This window comes from Neolamprologus brichardi, chromosome 15, assembly GCF_056152115.1.
Source record: "Neolamprologus brichardi isolate AB-2024 chromosome 15, ASM5615211v1, whole genome shotgun sequence".
Taxonomy (NCBI): Eukaryota; Metazoa; Chordata; class Actinopteri; order Cichliformes; family Cichlidae; genus Neolamprologus; species Neolamprologus brichardi.
This window is the reverse complement of record NC_142118.1, coordinates 23040734-23060408: the sequence shown is the minus strand read 5'-3', so window position 1 is coordinate 23060408 and position 19675 is coordinate 23040734. Positions and strand designations below refer to the sequence as shown.

Here is a 19675-nt window from a genome sequence, read left to right as displayed (position 1 = left end):
GTGGACACTCTTTCAAGGATGAGGATGCACACATCCTGGACAGGGAAGAACGCTGGTTTGAGCGCGGAGTCAAGGAGGCCATTTACGTGAAAAGGGAAAGACCATCTCTGCATCGAGGAGGGGGCCTAAGGGTACATCTTTCACCATCATACAATGCTGTGATTGCAGCCATTCCCCAACTCTCTGTGAATGGTACTCATGGCCATTGATCAGTGGTCTTTGATCAGTGGGTTTTGGTCAGTGGTTGTTGATCAATGGTCATGAGAATTTGCATAATTACAATTAAGGAACTGACCTCCCAGCCCATTGTTCCTTCAGTGGGCTGGTTTCAGTCATTATGCAAATGTACTGTTTATAAGATTGTGGAAACCTGCAGTCAGCTGAGACTGAAGAAGTCACTTGGATGAGTGACGAAACGTTTCTCCCACAAAACGCTACGTCCAGATGAACAGATTCAACTTTTGGAGATTTAAAGCTTTCAGTTTAGGTAAAAATACATTGACGAGGGCCATATTTATTCCTCTCATTTGTGGAGCAAAGTGTCAGAGAAGCATTCCTTGTTGTTTCCCTCAGATGGGGCAGGCTTGTTTCAGAAGGGCTAAACAACAGAAAAGCAGCATGCAGTGCTTTGGGATCTGCACACATAACTGAAACTTCTTCCTCACTGTGGTACAGGAATGGCTCTAAACTATATCCTCAAGAACAGCTTCAAACCCAACGTGGGGTTGCGTCCAGACTCCCACAAAATCGGCATCCTAATCACTGATGGAAAGTCTCATGATGAAGTCATCTTAGCTTCACAGAACTTGAGAGACGGCGACATCGAGCTCTACGCTATCAGTGAGTGAGCTTCACTGGTTTCAAGAAAAGTAAGTGAAAACACATTTGAACTTTTCGATGATTGCTACCTGCATGCAGCAATCAGGAAAAGTACCTGACTTTACTAGAATGGGCTGAAAATGATCAACCAGCAGCCACTTTAGTCATCTTCCTTCATCAAACTCATGGTTTATTTTTCTCACAGGTGTAAAAAACGCTGATGAGAATGAGCTGAGGTCCATCGCCTCTGACCCAGATGACATTCACATGTACAACGTCAACGACTTCCAGTTCCTGGTGGACATCATTGACGAACTCTGTCAACCTAGCATACATAGCATACATTTTCACTGCTATGCAGATGACACCCAGCTCTATCTGTCCATGAAGCCAGATAACACACACCAATTAGTTAAACTGCAGGAATGTCTTAAAGACATAAAGACTTGGATGGCCACTAACTTTCTGCTTCTTAACTCAGATAAAACTGAGGTCATTGTACTCGGCGCTGAAAAGCTTAGAAATATGGTATCTAACCAGATTCTTACTCTGGATGGCATTACCTTGGCCTCCAGTAACACTGTGAGGAACCTTGGAGTCATTTTTGACCAGGATATGTCCTTCAACGCACATATTAAACAAATATGTAAGACTGCGTTCTTCCATCTGCGCAACATCTCTAAAATTAGAAATATCCTGTCTCAGAGTGACGCTGAAAAACTAGTTCATGCATTTATTACTTCCAGGCTGGACGCCTGCAATTCATTATTATCAGGATGTCCAAAAAACTCACTGAAAAGCCTTCAGTTAATCCAAAATGCTGCAGCTAGAGTACTGACAGGGACTAGAAAGAGAGAGCATATTTCTCCTGTTTTGGCTTCCCTTCATTGGCTTCCTGTTAAATCCAGAATTTAATTCAAAATCCTGCTCCTCACATACAAGGTCTTAAATAATCAGGCCCCATCTTATCTTAATGACCTTGTAGTACCATATTACCCTATTAGAGCACTTCGCTCCCGCTCTGCAGGCCTGCTTGTTGTTCCTAGAGTATTTAAAAGTAGAATGGGAGGGAGAGCCTTCAGTTTTCAGGCCCCTCTTCTGTGGAACCAGCTTCCAGTTTGGATTCGGGAGACAGACCCTGAATCCTCCCTTAGTTATGCTGCAATAGATGTAGGCTGCCGGGGGATTCCCATGATGCATTGAGTTTTTCCTTTCCAGTCACCTTTCTCACTCACTATGTGTTAATAGACCTCTCTGTATTGAATCATATCTGTTATTAACCTCTGTCTCTCTTCCACAGCATGTCTTTTATCCTGTCTTCCTTCTCTCACCCCAACCGGTCGCAGCAGATGGCCGCCCCTCCCTGAGCCTGGTTCTGCCGGAGGTTTCTTCCTGTTAAAAGGGAGTTTTTCCTTCCCACTGTCGCCAAAGTGCTTGCTCATAGGGGGTCATATGATTGTTGGGTTTTTCTCTGTATCTATGAAGCGCCTTGAGGCGACTTTTGTTGTGATTTGGCGCTATATAAATAAAATTGAATTGAATTGAATTGAACTGTTTGTTGGCCTAATGATGTCATCAAATCAATATTAATGAATAAAGAACAATAAAAGAGGCTGGGATGGACTTAGCAGTAACTGTTGACCTTACACGGTAGAGGGAGGATGAAAACAAATAGTGTGCCAGCTTCACACCTTTAAGTGCTGTACAGAAAGTGGGAGTGTGGAAGAGACTCACACTGCTACTGGCTCATCCTTCTGTAGCCAAGTCCAGTAGCTAGAAAGGATCAATCAGCCTAAGACAATGTTTAACAGTGACATAATCCATTAACCAAATGACGCAAATTTCATCATCAGCGCATTAACATGTTGCAAGACTCCAACCAAACATGTGTAAAATAACCTGAATGTTTAAGAGGGCAGACTGCTCGTCCATAGCACGTGCACTTCTCTGTCCACAAATAAGCACACTGTCACCAGCTCATGAATGCAGGACAATAGATTTAGGCTCAGCTAACTATAATCATCTAATGATTAAAAGGTGAGAGCTGTAGTCCTCTCGACATCCCAAAGGTGAGTCCAGCTGTTGGTTTGAAGTATTCTTTGGTTTTGGTCATTAACTCGTTCACTGGTCACAGAATAAGAACCAATCCTTTATTGTTTCAGCTGCAAGTCAATGGATCGGTGAGCACTGTATTGCTAGAAAATCGAAACCCTCTGACTGAGTACGTCATCAGTGTTTATGCTGTGTTTGGCAAGCAGAGCAGCGAGCCTCTCAGGGGCACCGAGACCACCCGTGAGTGTTTCCTCTTCTGCTTCTCTGCTGCTGGGTGTATGGACATGTTACAGTCTGTAATGTTGGTTATACAGAAAACTTAATACAAAATTAAAGAACAAAATGCATCATTTTATTTAGTGCATGGACAATATGTTTGGTGTTCAGATTAGCGCGCACAAAAAAGTACATTTTAATCTTCATCTTTGAACTCTTACTTTCAGGAGATGGATAGGTGCCATTTGAGCTGGTCGAGGCGTCATTCAGAAGGAAGTTTAACTCCTCTGCTTCAGCCGTATGGTCCCAGTTCCCCCAAACCAGTCAGCCACTTAAAAATACTCCATCTGTGTTGGACTACGTGTTTCATGTTGTGGCATTTCAAAACACATTTATAAATGTGACCACATTACAATTCTTGTACTCTCTCTCTGTTGACCTGAGGATCAATAAATACAACATGGCTCTCATGATCAACAAAACAGTTTGTGGCTCTTTGTGTGTAGAATGGCTGACTGTTGGTGTATAAAGGTAAATAAATGGTAAATGGACATAGCGCTGTGCTACTCTCCCGGGGCACTCAGAGCCTCATTCGCCCATTCATACAAACACCTTCTTCTGTGCTTTCAAGTGCTTTCTATCTAACATTCACACACAGTCATACTCCAATGGATGCATCAGAGAGCAACTTGGGGTTAGTATGTCGTCCAGGTATATTTGGCATGCAGACTGGAGCAGCCAGGGATCAAACTGCCAACCTCCAATCCCACTCTACGTCCTGAGCTACAGCCACCACATGAGTGAAATGTAGGAGGCCAACAAAAATGTTTCACATTTTCCCACTCAAGGCCAGATTTACTAGATGGGGTAAAACCGTTTGTGAGGACAATCCCTATTGCTATTCTTTAAGCAGAAACCCAGTCAGTTCATTTCAATATGACGGAAATAATCTAACAAGAGCAGTGAAATTTAGCGCCTAATCACAAACTAAGACATGAGTTTTGGGTAATTTACTAACAGGACAGGTGCAGCTTGCTAAATGCAGGTGGAAAAATATATAAATATAGGTCAAGCGTGTGTACATTAAATATGATATCTGGGATATCTCATTGTATTGTTTTGTTTTTTTTGACAAATTTTCCTCCACCATCAGTCCTTTCTCTGTTCCTGCCCACTTGTGAACCAATCAGCATTCGGCCGCGCTATCCATGTCCAATAAACTGCGGTTAGAACTTTGGAGACTGCACGGAAACAGGTTGGCACTGGGTTAAAGCTCATTTCTGTAGACAAACAGCTACACAAATGGACACAATAGCGGTGCCATAAATGAAGCATCATGGCTGGATGTCGTAAGAGCTCACTGTGGCGGGGCCGGCAGAGCTGGGAGCAGCCCACCCCCTGTTAAGTAGCAGATTGTGTGAAGACTCTTCACACTTGGAAGAAGACTGCAGTCTGCGACATACCACCTCACTCCCACTTTTCTCTGGCCGGAGTCTACAGCGAAGACTTTTTGTTTAAGAAAACGACATTTGTGTCCGTCTCCTCTGAAGGTCAGCGCCTAAAGGTTTCTGTTTGGGTGCAATTTAAGGGGGATTGATTCACACGCTTTCATTTATCACCTGTTTAAAATCTGCGTGCTTTTTAAATTCTGCAATATTACTTTTTGTTGTTGTTGTCGTTTTTTATATGGATTATATCTCAGCATTGCTGTGCGTAATTGCGTACAGTGCCACGGCTTGATCCTCCATTACGCAAGACAGTGGGATGACTTTGCCCTCATGAGTGAATATTTCTCATCATGCAGAAATATTAAATGCATGTCTCTACTCTGAGAGGAAATAATCTGAGCCACAGAAATGAGAGAAAAAGAATATATTGTAGAGACAGAAGAAAGATTATTTTCTTAAATATTTTGTAGATTTTGGTGAATTTTAGTCTTTTATATACAATAAAGCTTATCATGTGATCTTATTGCTGCTCGTGTAATATTCATGTGACATATTTTTCTCTTCAAAGCTGCGTTTTCTGGTTGTTTTAAGCATAATGTAGATTTAAATGAAAATAAAGGTGCATTAATGAGCTCTGAGGTTCACGTTCTGGGAGGATTAACAGTTTTGTGAAGCCCCGAGGAAGCCTTACCGCCTCCTTGGTTCCTCTTGCAGCTTCCTTCATGCGCTGCTGAGACCAGTAGAGCTGAAGATGAAGAGCAGACTCTCTCTGGCAACAGTTGTGGCCCTCCTGGCACTGCTGCTGTCCTCCTCTCAGGCCCAGGAGCAAGGTAAAGTGGCTCCTCCTCCCCGTCCTCTTCCTCTTTGATTCAACACATCTGACTTCCTCCACCTCCTCTCACCTCTGTCTGTCCTCTGCCTGCTGTGTGTAACTGCACTTTTAGTCTACATTAAAATAATAACTGAAGCAAACGTGTGCCTGTGAAGTGTTTTGCTTTAACTTCAAGTTTTATCTCTCACCTATGATGATCAGATAATCCATCAGAACTTAAATCTAGTTTGAATTTCCTGGGAGGAGCTTTTTATTTTTTTTAAAGACTTTAAACCAATAAATATAGCCTACCGAGAGCAGTAATGCAGCTTAAATGTGTAGTTAAATGTGGCTTCATGTTTATTAAGATTTACAATGTGAATCTTTCCTATGAAAAAGTCTCATGCAATGCTTTCCATCAGACTCAAAGGACATGCTGATCCTTAGCAGAAGTTCCTGTTGTAATTGGAAGCAGATACAGTGACTGATTTCCCAACTCCAAGATCTTGGATCCACAGCAGGATTTAATTCAGTGTTTTCGACAGGTCCATGTGGTCAGGCAGAGCTGCTGTAAGGCATATTTAACATGCTGCAGAAAAATTACTCTGAAATGCTGCTCTATAAACAAAACTGAGGGGGTTTAGGACTGATCAACAGTCATTCAGAATGGATTTGGAATAATTGTGAGGATTTTTGTTTTTAACCACTGTGAGACATCAGGTTCGTTATTATGCATCACATCCTACTCTGAGACAAATGAAATTAAAATTTTAAAAAAGTGACGCCAGTTACACAGTGGGTTAGGAGTGTGGATCATTTGTGTTATGTAATGTAAATCTGGTTTCTGATAGTGAGTTTTTGTGATGTACTCCTCTCTCCTCCTGATGTATTTCCTGTCTGTCTTTCTCAATTTTCCCTCACACAATAAGACTTAACAGACATTTGTCGTGAGTATCTGTTGTGTACCAGATGTCACACACACCACTGTGCCTGTGCAGACACTCAGTGTAAGACCACAGCGAAGGCCGACATCGTGCTGCTGCTTGACGGCTCCTGGAGCATTGGGCGTATGAACTTCAAAACCATCCGCAGCTTCATCGCTCGCCTGGTCAGCGTGTTTGACATTGGCCCTGACAGAGTCCAGATCGGTAAAGCTTTCACTGCTGCTACTATTGTATACTGCATCATGTTATCATATACAGAGCCTTTGTTCTGCCCCCTCTGAAAAAAAAAGCTGTTGTAGCTCCTCCTCCCTTTAAACTTCTTCTGATCATTTATTAAAGAATAAGCCATGTCAGTTTATTTATATGACTCGTTTAAAAACAGAAGATCAAAGTGCACTGATGCAACTTTTCCAGTTCCAATTGATACAGATGTGGTACTTTGGGTACTTTGCTGATACTGAGTACCAATCTGATATCAGGACTTTTGAGACTTCCACATCAACACTTGGGCTTAAAAGGTTGATTTTTAGGATATTATCCAGCAAATACATCCATCCAAGTATTTAAAATTACTGAGTTGGTTTTTATTAGTAAGATAATAAATGACAGCACAGCAATACAAAATTAAAAACAAATATTCATTATATCCAACTAATTTATTAGCACTAATCTAATTTCAGCTCCAATATTTCCTTTACTTATCACATTTTTGATTATTTTAATTCTCATCACTTTGTATATTTTGTGAAGAAGCTGAGAGTGAGGGATGGGGTATCCTTGGTGTTTAGCTACATTGTTGGATGTATTTTCTGTAGGTCTGGTTCAGTACAGCGATGACCCAAGGACCGAATGGCACCTGAATGCCCACCCCTCCAAAGCATCCCTACTGGAGGCCATCGCCAACCTGCCTTATAAAGGAGGAAGCACCATGACAGGTATTTTTTTAAATAGCACAACTGACCTGTCCTTCCTGTGTTTAAACTGACTGAATGCCAATGCCAGACCGTCCTGAGTGTTCCCTGGGGCCTCGTCCTAGTTAGACGTGTCCAGCTAGTCAATGTCCAACTAGGACACTTACCACAATAGTGTATAGCAATAGTAATACAATTACCGATATAGGATATGCATGACAGATGCTAGACCAACCATCCTTCACTGACTTACAAACAATACCCCCAAGATACTTGAACATCTACATGTGGGACAGGTACTCAGTTACAGCCTGATTGGGCAGTCCAACTTTTTATGACTGAGAACCTGAGTCTAAGACTTTGACTGGCCAATTCTCGTCCAGCTGATTCAAACTTGGCTGCAAGACATCTTGGTGACAACTGGATGTCATTGTTTGATGAAGTCAATAGAACCACAACGTCTGCAAAAGGAGAGACCACCAAACCCAACACCCTTGTCTCCTTGGCTGTGCCTAGAAATTCTTTCCATAAAAAATGTGAACAGAATTGTGACAAATGTAATCCTGATGGAGTCCAGCCCGCAGGTGTATGACTTATTATTGGCAATACAAAAGAAGCTCTCACTATAGTCTCCAAAAGGCCTATAACAATGGGCTATACTTGGCAGCTGTCTGTGGATTCATGGAGTGATCTCTGGCTCAGTGTATCCAGCCTCCTTGGGATAGGTGGAAGTTGAAGATCTCCAGTACAGGGGCTTCTGCTAGACACTTGCAGTGCACCCACACTATATGTCTGGGCATGATGATTTTTATAACTCACCATCAAAAGTGATCAGTTCACAGCTCTGCTCCTGTCTTTACCTGAGTGTACAAGACATGCAGCTGCAGAGTTGAATCTCTTTTTCCCTAAGAAAAAAAAAGTGTAGTGACACCAAATGGCAAGGGATACAACTCCTTTCCACCACCTCTACAAGGAAGCTGGTTCCAGAAGTGGAGTGTTGAGGTGAGTCTGACTATATCTAGACAGGATCTTTCATCCTCATGCACAAGCTTAGGCTCTATCACCACTAGAGTGGTGATGTTCCATGTCCTTGTAGCCACTGGCAATTGGGGATTAGACTGCTAGAGCTTCTGCCGCTGGCTGCCAATCAATCCACAGTATTGCCTCCAAGTAGGGCCATGGAACCCTGTCCCAATTAGTGTAATGTGGTCTCTGGAGTTCCTGTTTATAGAGGCTTTCTAAATCCCCTCAATTTGATCCCTTACTTGGGATCTGTTTGTAGGGAGATCCTACCAGGAGTAAATTGCATGCCAAAAACAAAACAGCTCTTGGGACTATAAACCCCCATCACAGTAAGCTGACACCAAGAGAGAAACAAACAAACAAAAAACAAGTCTTTGTAATCTGCTCATATGACTGTACTGACGTGGACCCCGTGCCTTCTCGGCGTCACTCAAGGATCAAACACTCCATTGTTTGTTTTTGTTTTCCTCTGCTTTATCTCTCATCTGCCAAAGCAGAACTCATCAGGGGTTCTGGCCTTTGGCCAACGCACCTGCAATCAACTCACCACATAACTCTAGCTGAACAGCACCGGCGCCTTACGTCTGGTGAGTGCTTGTATTGCGGCTGTAAGGGCCACATTATCGCTGTTTGCCCCGCTAAGCCAAAAGATCGCTCCCGCCAGTAAAGGAGGCTTAAGAAGCTTCTTTGTTAAGAAGCTGCTCCACAAGGTTGGCGGTAGGCTGAGGGCTGCCGTTTGAGCCTCCCCCTACAGTAGTGGAATCGGCTGCTGGGCCCACTCTGCTGTGACCACTGGCACACCTCTGCTATTGCACGGAATGCCTCCAAAAAGACCTGGGCATCGTCACCGTCCCCCATCCAGTGCATCGTTACTGACAGAGGAGATAGTTTCGGTGGCGCCAGCGACTCCAGGACCTGGTCTGCCAGTCTGAGTGTTCCTGCAGCTTAATCAGGTGTTCCCGCTGGGCCACCGCCCGGTCTCGGCACATCATTGCCATCTCCGCCAGCATCGGTGCCAACAACTGTGTCAACAACTGCACAGGCTGGGCGGGTGGTTCATTGTGTGGGTCAGACACCCCACTCCTGGGTTTTGGCATCACTTGTAGATGTACATGACCCACACGGTGATTGTGCTCACTATTATTGCTTTTTATTGACAGTTGGGCACTCAAGGAAAACAGTCTGTTCCAGTCCAGCTCTCTCCTCTCTCCACTCGACTCTGCCTTCACTATACAGAGAAATGGAAAGAAATACCATCATCAGTCAATCGCCACCACCTGTGGCTCACCTGCCTCCCGGTACCGCCCCTTTGAGCTCACTGCACCACTCCTTCCCTGCAGCTGAGCCAGGGACCACACCTCCACCACAAGATGATATCCTCATCTTTTCCAGATCGCTTGAAGAACACAAGAATCATGTAAGGCAGGTGCTCCAGTGTCTCCTGGAGAACCGACTTTTTGTCAGAGGTGAAGAATGGGAATTCCACATTGACGCGGTCAGTTTCTTGGCCTACATCATCCAGCAGGGGAACCTGAAACCAGACCCTGTTAAGGTACAGGATGTGTTGGATTGGCCAGAACACGAAATCGAAAGCAATTACAATGGTTCCTTGTTTTTTCTTTCACTTTCTACCATAGATTTATCTGTGATTTCAGCAAAAAAGCCATATCTTTAACCTGTCCAACGTCTCCCAAGTGCTTCTTTCAGTGGGACCAGTTGGCTCAGACAGCTTTCAACCAGCTCAAGCAGTGGTTTGCTTGGGCTTCAAACAGACCTGCGCCTCTGACACTGGAATTGGGGCTGTCCTCCCCCAGTAAGCTCCGTCCATGTGCTTTTCTTTCTCGTCAGTTATCACCTGCAGAGCGAAACTATGATGTGGGAGACCATGAGCTACTGGCGATCAAGCTCGCCCTGGAGGAGTGGGGGCACCATTCATTGTTTGGATAGATCTCAAGAACCTGGCCTATCTACAAACTACAAAACATCTCAGTCATCTCATCTTTCCTGGCAGTTTGCTTCATCTGAAGAGTCCTGTGAAGCTTCACCCATCCTACCTCCATCCTGTACAGTGGGAGCCATCACCTGGGAGATTGGGTCTGCCTCTTTGTCATCGGCCTTCCACTCTTGGCAGGTAATATAGTCATCCTCACCATTGTTGATCATTTTTCTAAAGCTGCCCATTTTCTCACGCTACCCAAGCTTCCTACGGTCCTGGAAACAGCCCTACTCCTGACTACCCATGTTTTCCACCTCCATGGGATACCAGAGGATATCGTCTCCGACCAAGGGCCGTAGTTCACTTCAAGAGTCTGGAAGGTGTTCTGTTCTGCTAAGACCTCTAGGGTTAGTTGATCCTCTGGTTTCCACCTGCAGAGCAATGGGCAAACCGAACGCATGAACCAGGAACAGGAATCAGCCCTCCGTTGTGTGGCATCAACCAACCAGTCCGTATGGAGTGACTGTCTTCCCTGGATTGAGTACGCTTAATCTACTTAGCCACCGGATTGTCTCCCTTCGAGGTACCCTTGGACCACCACCATCTTCCCAGGTGCCGTCATGCCTGGAGAGCTACGTAGTCTGTGCTGCTGCGCACCAAGGTATGTAGCAAGGACCTGCTGCTCACTACCTTGGCTCTCTGGCGACTATTTAAGATGGCAGGTTGGTGTTTCTCATCGCTGGACCGTTGCATGATTCATGTCAGTGTTGCCTGGCTCTCTCATACTAATCTCGTTCCTCATATATTTTCCTGGTTTGTGACTTCATTCTCTTTTTGTGCATAGATTTCCCTGGATGTGTCCCTGCCTGTTTTCCATTGGAGTTCTGACGTATGTATGTTGGAGTTATGACGAGTGTATCAAGTGGCGTGTGTGACTGAAGAGAACGTTCTCGTGTGTGTGACTAAAGAGGATTGTTGTTGCCCTTCCCGGCCCTAGGATGTCTGGACCTCTTTTCCCCTGCACATTTTGTATATATCACTTGGTGTGACTTTTGTAAATAAACTGTTCAACTTTTTTCTTGGTCCAACGCTTGAGTCTGTTCCTGCATTGTGACATGTACTTGTTCTGGCTGAATTCTTTGTAAAACTTCTTTGTTGCTATTTTGTAGGCTGGGCTCTAAGATACATCTGTAACAACAACTTCAATCCCAGTGTGGGCATGCGAGAAGAGTCCCGCAAAATTGGTGTCCTGATCACTGACGGAAAGTCCCAAGATGAAGTTTACTTTAAGTCAAAGAACCTGAGAGACAGAGGCATCAAGCTCTATGCTATTGGTGAGTGATCTTGATTGTTTAAATGGGAAAACAAAAGTAACACTAGCTAAGCAGTGATGAGCTGCAACTTGTACCACTTGAAACAAAATGCACTTACTCTTAGGTTTGTGGTAGCTAGCTCAGTCACCATACAAGGCAACGCCTCCACCACCTGCACAGATTGTGGGCCTGGCATAATGTGCTGGGTAGTTGGGTGCCACTCTAACATGATTGTATAATGTTTCTTGCCCAGCAAACATGCACGCACGCATGATGCACACACGCATGATGCACGCACGCACGCACGCATGATGCACGCATGATGCACGCATACACACCTACACACACACCTACACACACCTACACATAAAAACACACACACACGCACACACACACACACACGCATGCACACTTGTTTTCATATCCTAATGAGGACATCTAATTGACATAATGCTTTCCCTTGCCACTTACCCTAAACTTAACTATCAAAAATGAATGTTTGTGCCTAACCCTTAGCCCAAACCTAACCATAACCTAATTCTAACCCTGACAATAAAACAACTTTGGATGATGTGAGAGGGCATGTGTGTGTGTGTGTGTGTGGTGGTGGTGGTGGTTTGGGGGGGGGGGGGGGGGGGGGGGGGGGGTGTTAGGGCCCGGATGGCTTGGGGATAGAAGCTCCTCTTGAGTCTCTCTGTCCTTGCCCGGATGATGTGGAACCTTCTACCGGATTGCAGAAGTTGGAACAGTTTGTTGCCAGGATGGGACAGGTCCTTCAGTATATGCGCTCCTCTAGTCCTGGTGTAGATGTCCTGAAGTGGGGGAGAGCAATCCTGCAGCAGTGTTCTCTGAGGAGCTTTTTGGTCCTTAACACAGCTGTTCCCAAACCAGGATGTGGTGTTCTGTGTGAGGATGCTCTCCACAGCGCCTGTATAGAAAATCCTGAGGATCTCTGGAGAGACCCTGAACTTCCTCAGTTGTCATAGGTGGCACAGGCGCTGACTAGCCTTTTTAGTCTGGACATGAATGTGGGCAGACCATGTCAGGTCTGAGGAGATGTGGACACCGAGATACTTGAAGGACTGCACCCTCTCCACTGGAGCTCCATTGATGATAATGGGCTTGTAGTCTCTGTGCTGACTCCTGATATAAATAAAGTTTACTTTGACTTCAGCACAGCAGCAAGCAGGTGCATCGAGGGATCTCGTGCTCACTTTTCACGTATAGAATTTTGAAAAAACATCAGTGCAAATTATAAGTCTTTATCATTATATCTGGGGTTTTCGTGTTTGTTGGTTTGTTTTTATTTTGTTTTATTTTGCGAGTTGGTTATTAGATACCGCTCCAGCCAGCCAGAGAATCCCCTGCCGCACCGACCTCTCCTCCAACAAGCAGCAGGCGCACCTCGCAAACGGATGGCGCCCTTACGCCCAGCAAATGGGCGATAGAAAACCGATCGGTGCCTATGCCATTCCCAAAATGCGGTGACTTGATGTTGGGGCAGCATGAGCAGGAGTAATTTTTTTTTCCGATGCCCATAATGCCACCCCCACCACGATGCCGCCCCTGGGCAACCGCCCATGTTGCCCATATCAAAAACCTGTCAACATGTCAGATGTCATCTGAGAAGATGTGACGTCAAGTAAGAGAATGGGGGAAAAGGGTAAACAGGTATAAATGTTAAGTGAAGAAGAGATACCGTGTTCTTCCCTTTGTCTTCTGTGAGATGAACAGTTCATAAGATGGTACCTAAGATGTTCACCGTTGAAAATTCCAGCAGAAGACCTTCCTCGCATTCCTGCAGCCACATGCAGACACTGATTCTCCAAGGTGAAAACTGGATCATGTCTATGCACACAAAATCCAGACATTAATGTAATTTTCACTACTGAAACTACATTTCCCGTTCAACATGTTAATCAAACGTATGTTTTGATCATATCTTTGATCAAGAATAAAGATAGTTTACTGTTAGAAAATATGGAAAAGCTCTGTTATATCGTGCATCATTTTAAACATAAAAGGCTGGATGATAAGACTTTTTACCCTCTCAGATGTGATAGGAAAGCCGGGGCAACTTCAATCTCTCCCTCAATCTTAGATTTCTCAGCACCCAGCTGTCTAAGCTAAGGGTAGTTTTAAAACAGCTAAATTACCACCTGCAGAGGAATGGTTTATTCCAGAGTTTCAGTCAGGTTTCAGAGCTCATCACAGATGTCTGTGCTTGTCCTGCTAGACCTCAGTGCAGTGTTTGATACTGTTGACCATAATAATGTATTATAGTGATTAGAGGATGCTGTAAGTATTACAAGTACTGTGCTGCAGTAGTTTGAATTATATATATATCTAATGGGCTAGAAAGAGAGAGCATCTTTCTCCTATATTGGCTTCTCTTTACTGGCTCCCTGTTAAATTCAGATTTCTATTTTTATTAAGCGTACCTATTTAATGATTTATTGATTCGTTTAGCAGACACTGATATGCTATTTTTGTTTTGAAATCTCTATTTTGAAGTGAAATTCTCAACCTGATCATTTGTCCCTCAGGTATAGGAAATTATGATGAGTACGAGCTGAAGTCCATTGCCTCTGATCCGGACGAGAGTCACACGTACCTAGTTAGCAACTTCCAGTTCCTACTGGACATCGTTGACAACGTCACAATCAACTTGTGCAACAGCATAAAGGCCTCAGGTTGGTAATGAGTAACTGGAGCATTAGACCAGCATCACAGTTAGCTTTAGATACATTGTTCAACATTTTACAAAGCTGAAAAGACTTCCCAATTTTAGTTTTTCTGACAAGAGGCTATAGCTAGTTATTTGAATCTGTTGTATAACTCTTTTAGGAAGTGTAGAGTGGCACATTTTTTAGTGATTTAATAAAGGCTATTGCCCTTTAATTGTTCAACATTGCAATCATGACTTTACTTTCATGGCTCGTACTATTATTTAGAGTTAGAAATAGCCATATAGGGTACACCTTTCACCATCTTACAATGCTGTGATCACAGCTATTCCCCAACTCTCTGTAAATGGTACTCATGGCCACTGATCATTGGTTATTGATCAATGGTCTTTGATCAGTGGCTGTTTATCAATGGTCATGACAATTTGAATATTAATGATCAAAAAACTGGCCTCACAACCCATTGTTCTTTAGTTGTGCTATTTTCAGTCATTGTGCATTGGAATGAGAAATAGCACCCCAAATCTGGGGCCATGTTCTAAGCTGGAGAAGGGTGGAGTGGAAGACTTCAAGTATCTCTATCTTGCTCACAAGGGAGGACAAAGTGGAGTGAAAGATTTACACGTGGGTTGGTGTGGTGTGGACACTGTTCTGATCTTTTGTGGTGAAGTGATAAGTGAAGAAAAGTGAAGTTTTTGATTTACCAGCTGATTTACATTCTTATCCTAACCTATGGTCATGATGTTTGGGTAGTGACCAAAAGAATGAAAATGGCCGGGAATGAGAATTCCCAAACGCTATTGTAGAGAGAGAAAATAAGAGCGGATAGAATGACCAACTCACCTCAATGTTACTTCACTTTATTATTATCTATTTAAAAATTCAAATATTGTACTAAACTTGTATTTTTCAACAGTGGTTCTTTTTTATATGATCTGCTTTGCACCTTTTCTTGATCTCATTTGGATTTTAATTGACGTCGAGGAAAACAGATTAGGAAAACCAGATTGGAGGCTGCTCTTTAGACTACTATGTTTAGTACTGCAGTCCCTTAAAAGAGCTAAAACGTCTCCTAACTTGTTTTGAACAGCTGAGCAGCCTTTTCCTGGAGCAGGAACATGTAAATAATTGTGGGAGCAGGTGGCGCCATAGATCACAGTGTGGGAGAGGCTACTTACTACTGAGACCACAGGGCCGGTTATCTGACGAGAAAAGAATCGACAGTCTTTTCTGTGCCTTTGTCTTCTTTCCTCCTTATGTATTTCATCTCACTCTTTCTCACTTTTCTCTCACATACAAACAGTTAAAATAGGACTCAATAGCTGAGGTGGGTATTTGTTGTGTACCAGGTGTCTCACTAACTTCCCCTCCTCCCAACAGCACCGCCTCTCTCTGGAGATGCTCAGTGTAACACCACAGCGAAAGCTGATATCGTACTGCTGGTTGATGGATCCTGGAGTGTTGGACACGTAAACTTCAAAACCATCCGCAACTTCATTGCTCGTGTGGTCAGTGTGTTTGACATTGGCCCAGAAAGTGTCCAGATCGGTAAAGGTTGATTTGATTCATTTAAAAAGTGGGGCAAACGAGAAGAAGTTTCAGAATCACTACTTTAAGTCAGCTTTGCTCTGATTGGCTGTTCATTACAGGCAGATGATTTAAACAGCAGGTGGGTGGGGCTTCTAGGCTGAGATGACTGGATATCTGGTTTCTTTTACGTTATGCTGAACATGTACCAAACATTTCGAGTAGTCTGAAGCCTGGCTTTACAAGGATTACTTGTATGTACACTAATCTCATTATTCAAATCTTTGTTTACATTGAACATCCACCGTTGAAACAGTGTATAGATGGCAGAAAATAAGGAAAAGCAGAATGGGTTGCTTCGTTTGTCCCACTTTATTTGTAGTTGTTATCATTTTGTCTATTTTGTGAAAAAGCTGAGGATCAGAGTTTGTTTATCTTTGGTGCTCTACATTAATGAATGTGTTTTCTGCAGGTCTGACTCATTACAGTGGTGATCCAAGGACTGAATGGCACCTCAACGCCCACCCCACCAAAGCATCCCTGTTACATGCCATTGCCAACCTGCCATATAAAGGAGGAAACACCATGACAGGTGACTTTGTAACAGCATTGCTAGGCTCCCCCCATCGCAATGTTTCCAGCTGAAGTCTTAGTAAAACATCTTTGCTGCTGTGTTGTAGGCTTGGCTCTAAACTACATGCTTGAAAACAACTTCAAACCTAATGTGGGGATGCGTGGAGACTCCCGCAAAATTGGCATCCTGATCACTGATGGAAGGTCCCAGGATGAAGTCATCCGAGTCTCACAGAAACTCAGAGACAGTGGCATTGAGCTTTATGCTGTTGGTTAGTGAGCTTGGTTGTTTACATAGGGAAAAAATGCAAGGAAAGCAGCAATGAGCTACAGACTGTGACTTTTTTTTAAAAAAAGAAAAAGACCAGCAACAATACTCATGCTTTGATATTTAAATGATGGTTCAGGTGGTACTAAGGGCCCCACTACCATTTCCACCACCACCATTAGCCTGAAGTGTTCTTACAAGGCAAAATGGGTCCACACTTTTATGTTGTTTATGCAAATTCTGATCTCAGCATTTAAATGTTGCAGTAGAAAGAGAGATCTCAGGAGTTTCCAGTCTTGCACTGACCAATTTTAGCGTCAGTTTCCTGTTCTTCACTAACAGGAGTGAAGCTTGACTGATTCATATGGAAGTCACTGATATTATTTTTGTTCTTAGTCTCGGTTTAAATGTGTAATTCTCAATCTGATCGTGCATTTTTCTGGTAGGTATAGCTCATATTGATGAGAATGAGCTGAAGTCCATCGCCTCTGATCCAGATGAGAGTCACGTATACTCCGTCACTGACTTCAAGTTCCTGCCGGACATCGTTAATGACCTCACAATCAACTTGTACAACAGCTTAAAGGGCTCAGGTTGGAGACACTGGATAATTATAAGACCAGCATCTCAATAACTTTTATGAAATCTTGCACTGGTCAAGATTTCAAAAGGTCGGAAATTAGTTGGAGCCCAATTCCTTGTATGTGTACATATACTATGAAACTGATCAAGCTGATTCTTAAAAGAGTACCCAAACTGCATTGTTTATTAATGTTGTATAGAAAACCTTTAATATAGCTTGAATAACTTAATCTCCTGAAATTTTGAAGTGATTTAATAAGTGTACATTTAGTAAAAAATATATCTATGATAGATGAACATTGTCACGTCACCCCCTGGCTTGTGAATTTTAAACCCTCAACTTTAGCTTAATGATTATCGCTGTGTTGGTTTTTGAGTCAGAGGTTTCCATATTCAGACAAGACGGTGGAGCAAAGCACTGATAAATCTACTAATTAATACTGACTAATAGACTAATACAGTTACTGTGCAAGTCTTGAGCCAACTCTTATACCTTTAGATTTTCTTCCAGGGAACCTGACTCTTATAATTTGTTAAAGTGGTTTTAGCAATAGTTTTCCATGTGTTCTTCAGGACTTTCCAAGTTTTTCTTCATTCATTGGCTGCTTTTCTCCAGCTGTCCAGTCCGATTCATCAGAGGCTTTAAAAAACTGTATTTTCAAAAGAAATGGAAAATTCTTACAATTATTTCATGGTTCAGGCTTTAAAGGGTTAAGCACTCATTGGCACAGCAGCGTTTACCCTGTTTCAGCAATGAAACTGACGACACATCACACATGGGAAATAGAGATTACTTTGTTTTTGTTATTCACAAATCAGTTCTGCACTAAAAACAGAAGATTATCCTCTTAGCTTAGCTGAATGATAAAAGGATATGTGATATGTTGCATTGTTTGATGTCAACATGATGGATTCCATTCTCTGTGCTCTGTCTCTTATTCAGACGATGAGCCACTGGGGGCACCAACCAACCTGGTGACCTCAGAGGTGAAACAGAGCTCCTTCCGCACCACCTGGACTCCACCTGACAGCACCGTGGATCAGTTTCGCGTCACTTACTCGATAGCAGCCGGAGGACTCCCCAAGGAGGTGAGATGAGCTCTCCCCCTTATGTTATTTTGTAACCAGAGACCAGAGGCTTTTAGCTCCCACCATCAGAATACATGTACTTCATACTGATGGCAAAACTCTCATTTCATTTATTTGTGACAACCCAAATATAAAAATATACACCCGTCAGAGCATAAACAGTGTATAAAAATGCTGCATAAGACTCATTTAGTCTAGAGTTTTACATTTCAGAAACTTATGAACAGAACCTGGCCCAGAAAGTGGCCAATGCCACACAATAAGAAACAGAAAATTAATGCAGAACTGAAAACCGTGTTGAAGACCCAGAACTGTGACACTCACAAAATCCCAAAAGTGAGTCCAACTGTTGGTTTGAAGTATTCTTTGGTTTTGATCAAATCCACCTGTGATTAACTCGTTCACTGGTCAACAGAATAAGAACCAATGCTTTATCGTTTCAGCTTTTAGTTGAAGGATCGGTGACCACTGTAGTGCTGGAAAATCTAAACCCTCTGACTGAGTACATCATCAATGTTTATGCTGTGGTTGGCGAGCGGAGCAGTGAGCCTCTCAGGGGCACCGAGACCACCCGTGAGTGTTTCCTCTTCTACAGTCTGTACTGTTGGTTATACAGAAAACTTAGTACAAAATTAAAGAACAAAAATAATTAATCATTTTATTTAGTGCATGGACACTATGTTTGGTGTTCAGGTTACCATGTGCATGACAAACTAGTTCTATCTTCATCTTTGAACTCTTCCTTTCAGGAGATGGATAGGTGTCATTTGAGCTGTGGGGGCATCATTCAGAAGAAAGTTTAACTCCTCTTCTTCAGTCCTTTCCACTCCCCCAAAACCAGTCAGCCACTTGAAAATACTCCATCTGTGTCGGTCTGCGTGTTCATATCTTTATATGTGTCAGTGTTTTTAGGATCATCATGATCAGTGCTAACTGCTTCACCACCATGGTTAACACTTCTGTCTCACAGCGAAAAGATTCCTGATTCCAGCTCCTGGTTTCTTCCTTTGTGGAGTTTGCATGGTGCGAGCGCTCAGTTAGACTCAAATTGTTTATAAATGTGACTACATTACAGTTACTTCATGTACTCTCTCTATGTTGACCCGAGGATCAATAAAAACAACATGGCTCTCATGATCAACAAACCAGTTTGTGGCTCTTTGTGTATAGAATGGCTGACTGTTGGTGGATAAAGGTAAAATGTGTGAGTCCACAAAACTGAGCTGCTGTTTCCAACTAAATTAGTGTGTGAGCACAATCCGCACAATAGCATTGAGGTGTGGTTAGTTTTTCAGGTGTGTTTAAAAAGCACAGTCAATTCATTTCAGTGTGATGAGCCCAATCTGACAAGTGCAATGCACGATCTCCGTGACATATTATGTATTGTCAAAGTGTAGCTGAAACTGTGTAGTTCCACCTTTAAAAACAGTCATGTTGGAGCAACTATCGAGATCACAGTGAAAACCACGTTCGCTG

The 19675-nt window shown here is 43.1% G+C and overlaps 1 protein-coding gene across 1 annotated transcript; it reads left to right on the top strand.

Annotated features, from left to right (window-relative positions):
- The first annotated feature begins 4538 nt into the window (after positions 1-4538).
- On the top strand, positions 4539-19344 carry LOC102777559 (collagen alpha-1(XII) chain-like). The gene is made up of 13 exons (XM_006793481.2): positions 4539-4637; positions 5250-5365; positions 6345-6494; positions 7106-7225; positions 11330-11494; positions 14020-14166; positions 15541-15708; positions 16160-16279; positions 16368-16532; positions 16975-17121; positions 18054-18199; positions 18643-18772; positions 18949-19344. Exons 2-13 carry the CDS (start codon positions 5287-5289, stop codon positions 18957-18959), a joined length of 1548 nt encoding a protein of 515 aa, XP_006793544.2. The 5' UTR covers positions 4539-4637; positions 5250-5286; the 3' UTR covers positions 18960-19344.
- The last annotated feature ends 331 nt before the right edge of the window (positions 19345-19675 follow it).

Bases quoted from the DNA above. Each gene is read 5' to 3' on its own strand.
- LOC102777559 (XM_006793481.2), top strand. From the start codon at position 5,287: ATGAAGAGCAGACTCTCTCTGGCAACAGTTGTGGCCCTCCTGGCACTG. The intron at 16,280-16,367 runs GTGACTTTGTAA...GCTGTGTTGTAG, and splicing joins AGGAGGAAACACCATGACAG to GCTTGGCTCTAAACTACATG. The intron at 16,533-16,974 runs GTTAGTGAGCTT...TTTTTCTGGTAG, and splicing joins CATTGAGCTTTATGCTGTTG to GTATAGCTCATATTGATGAG.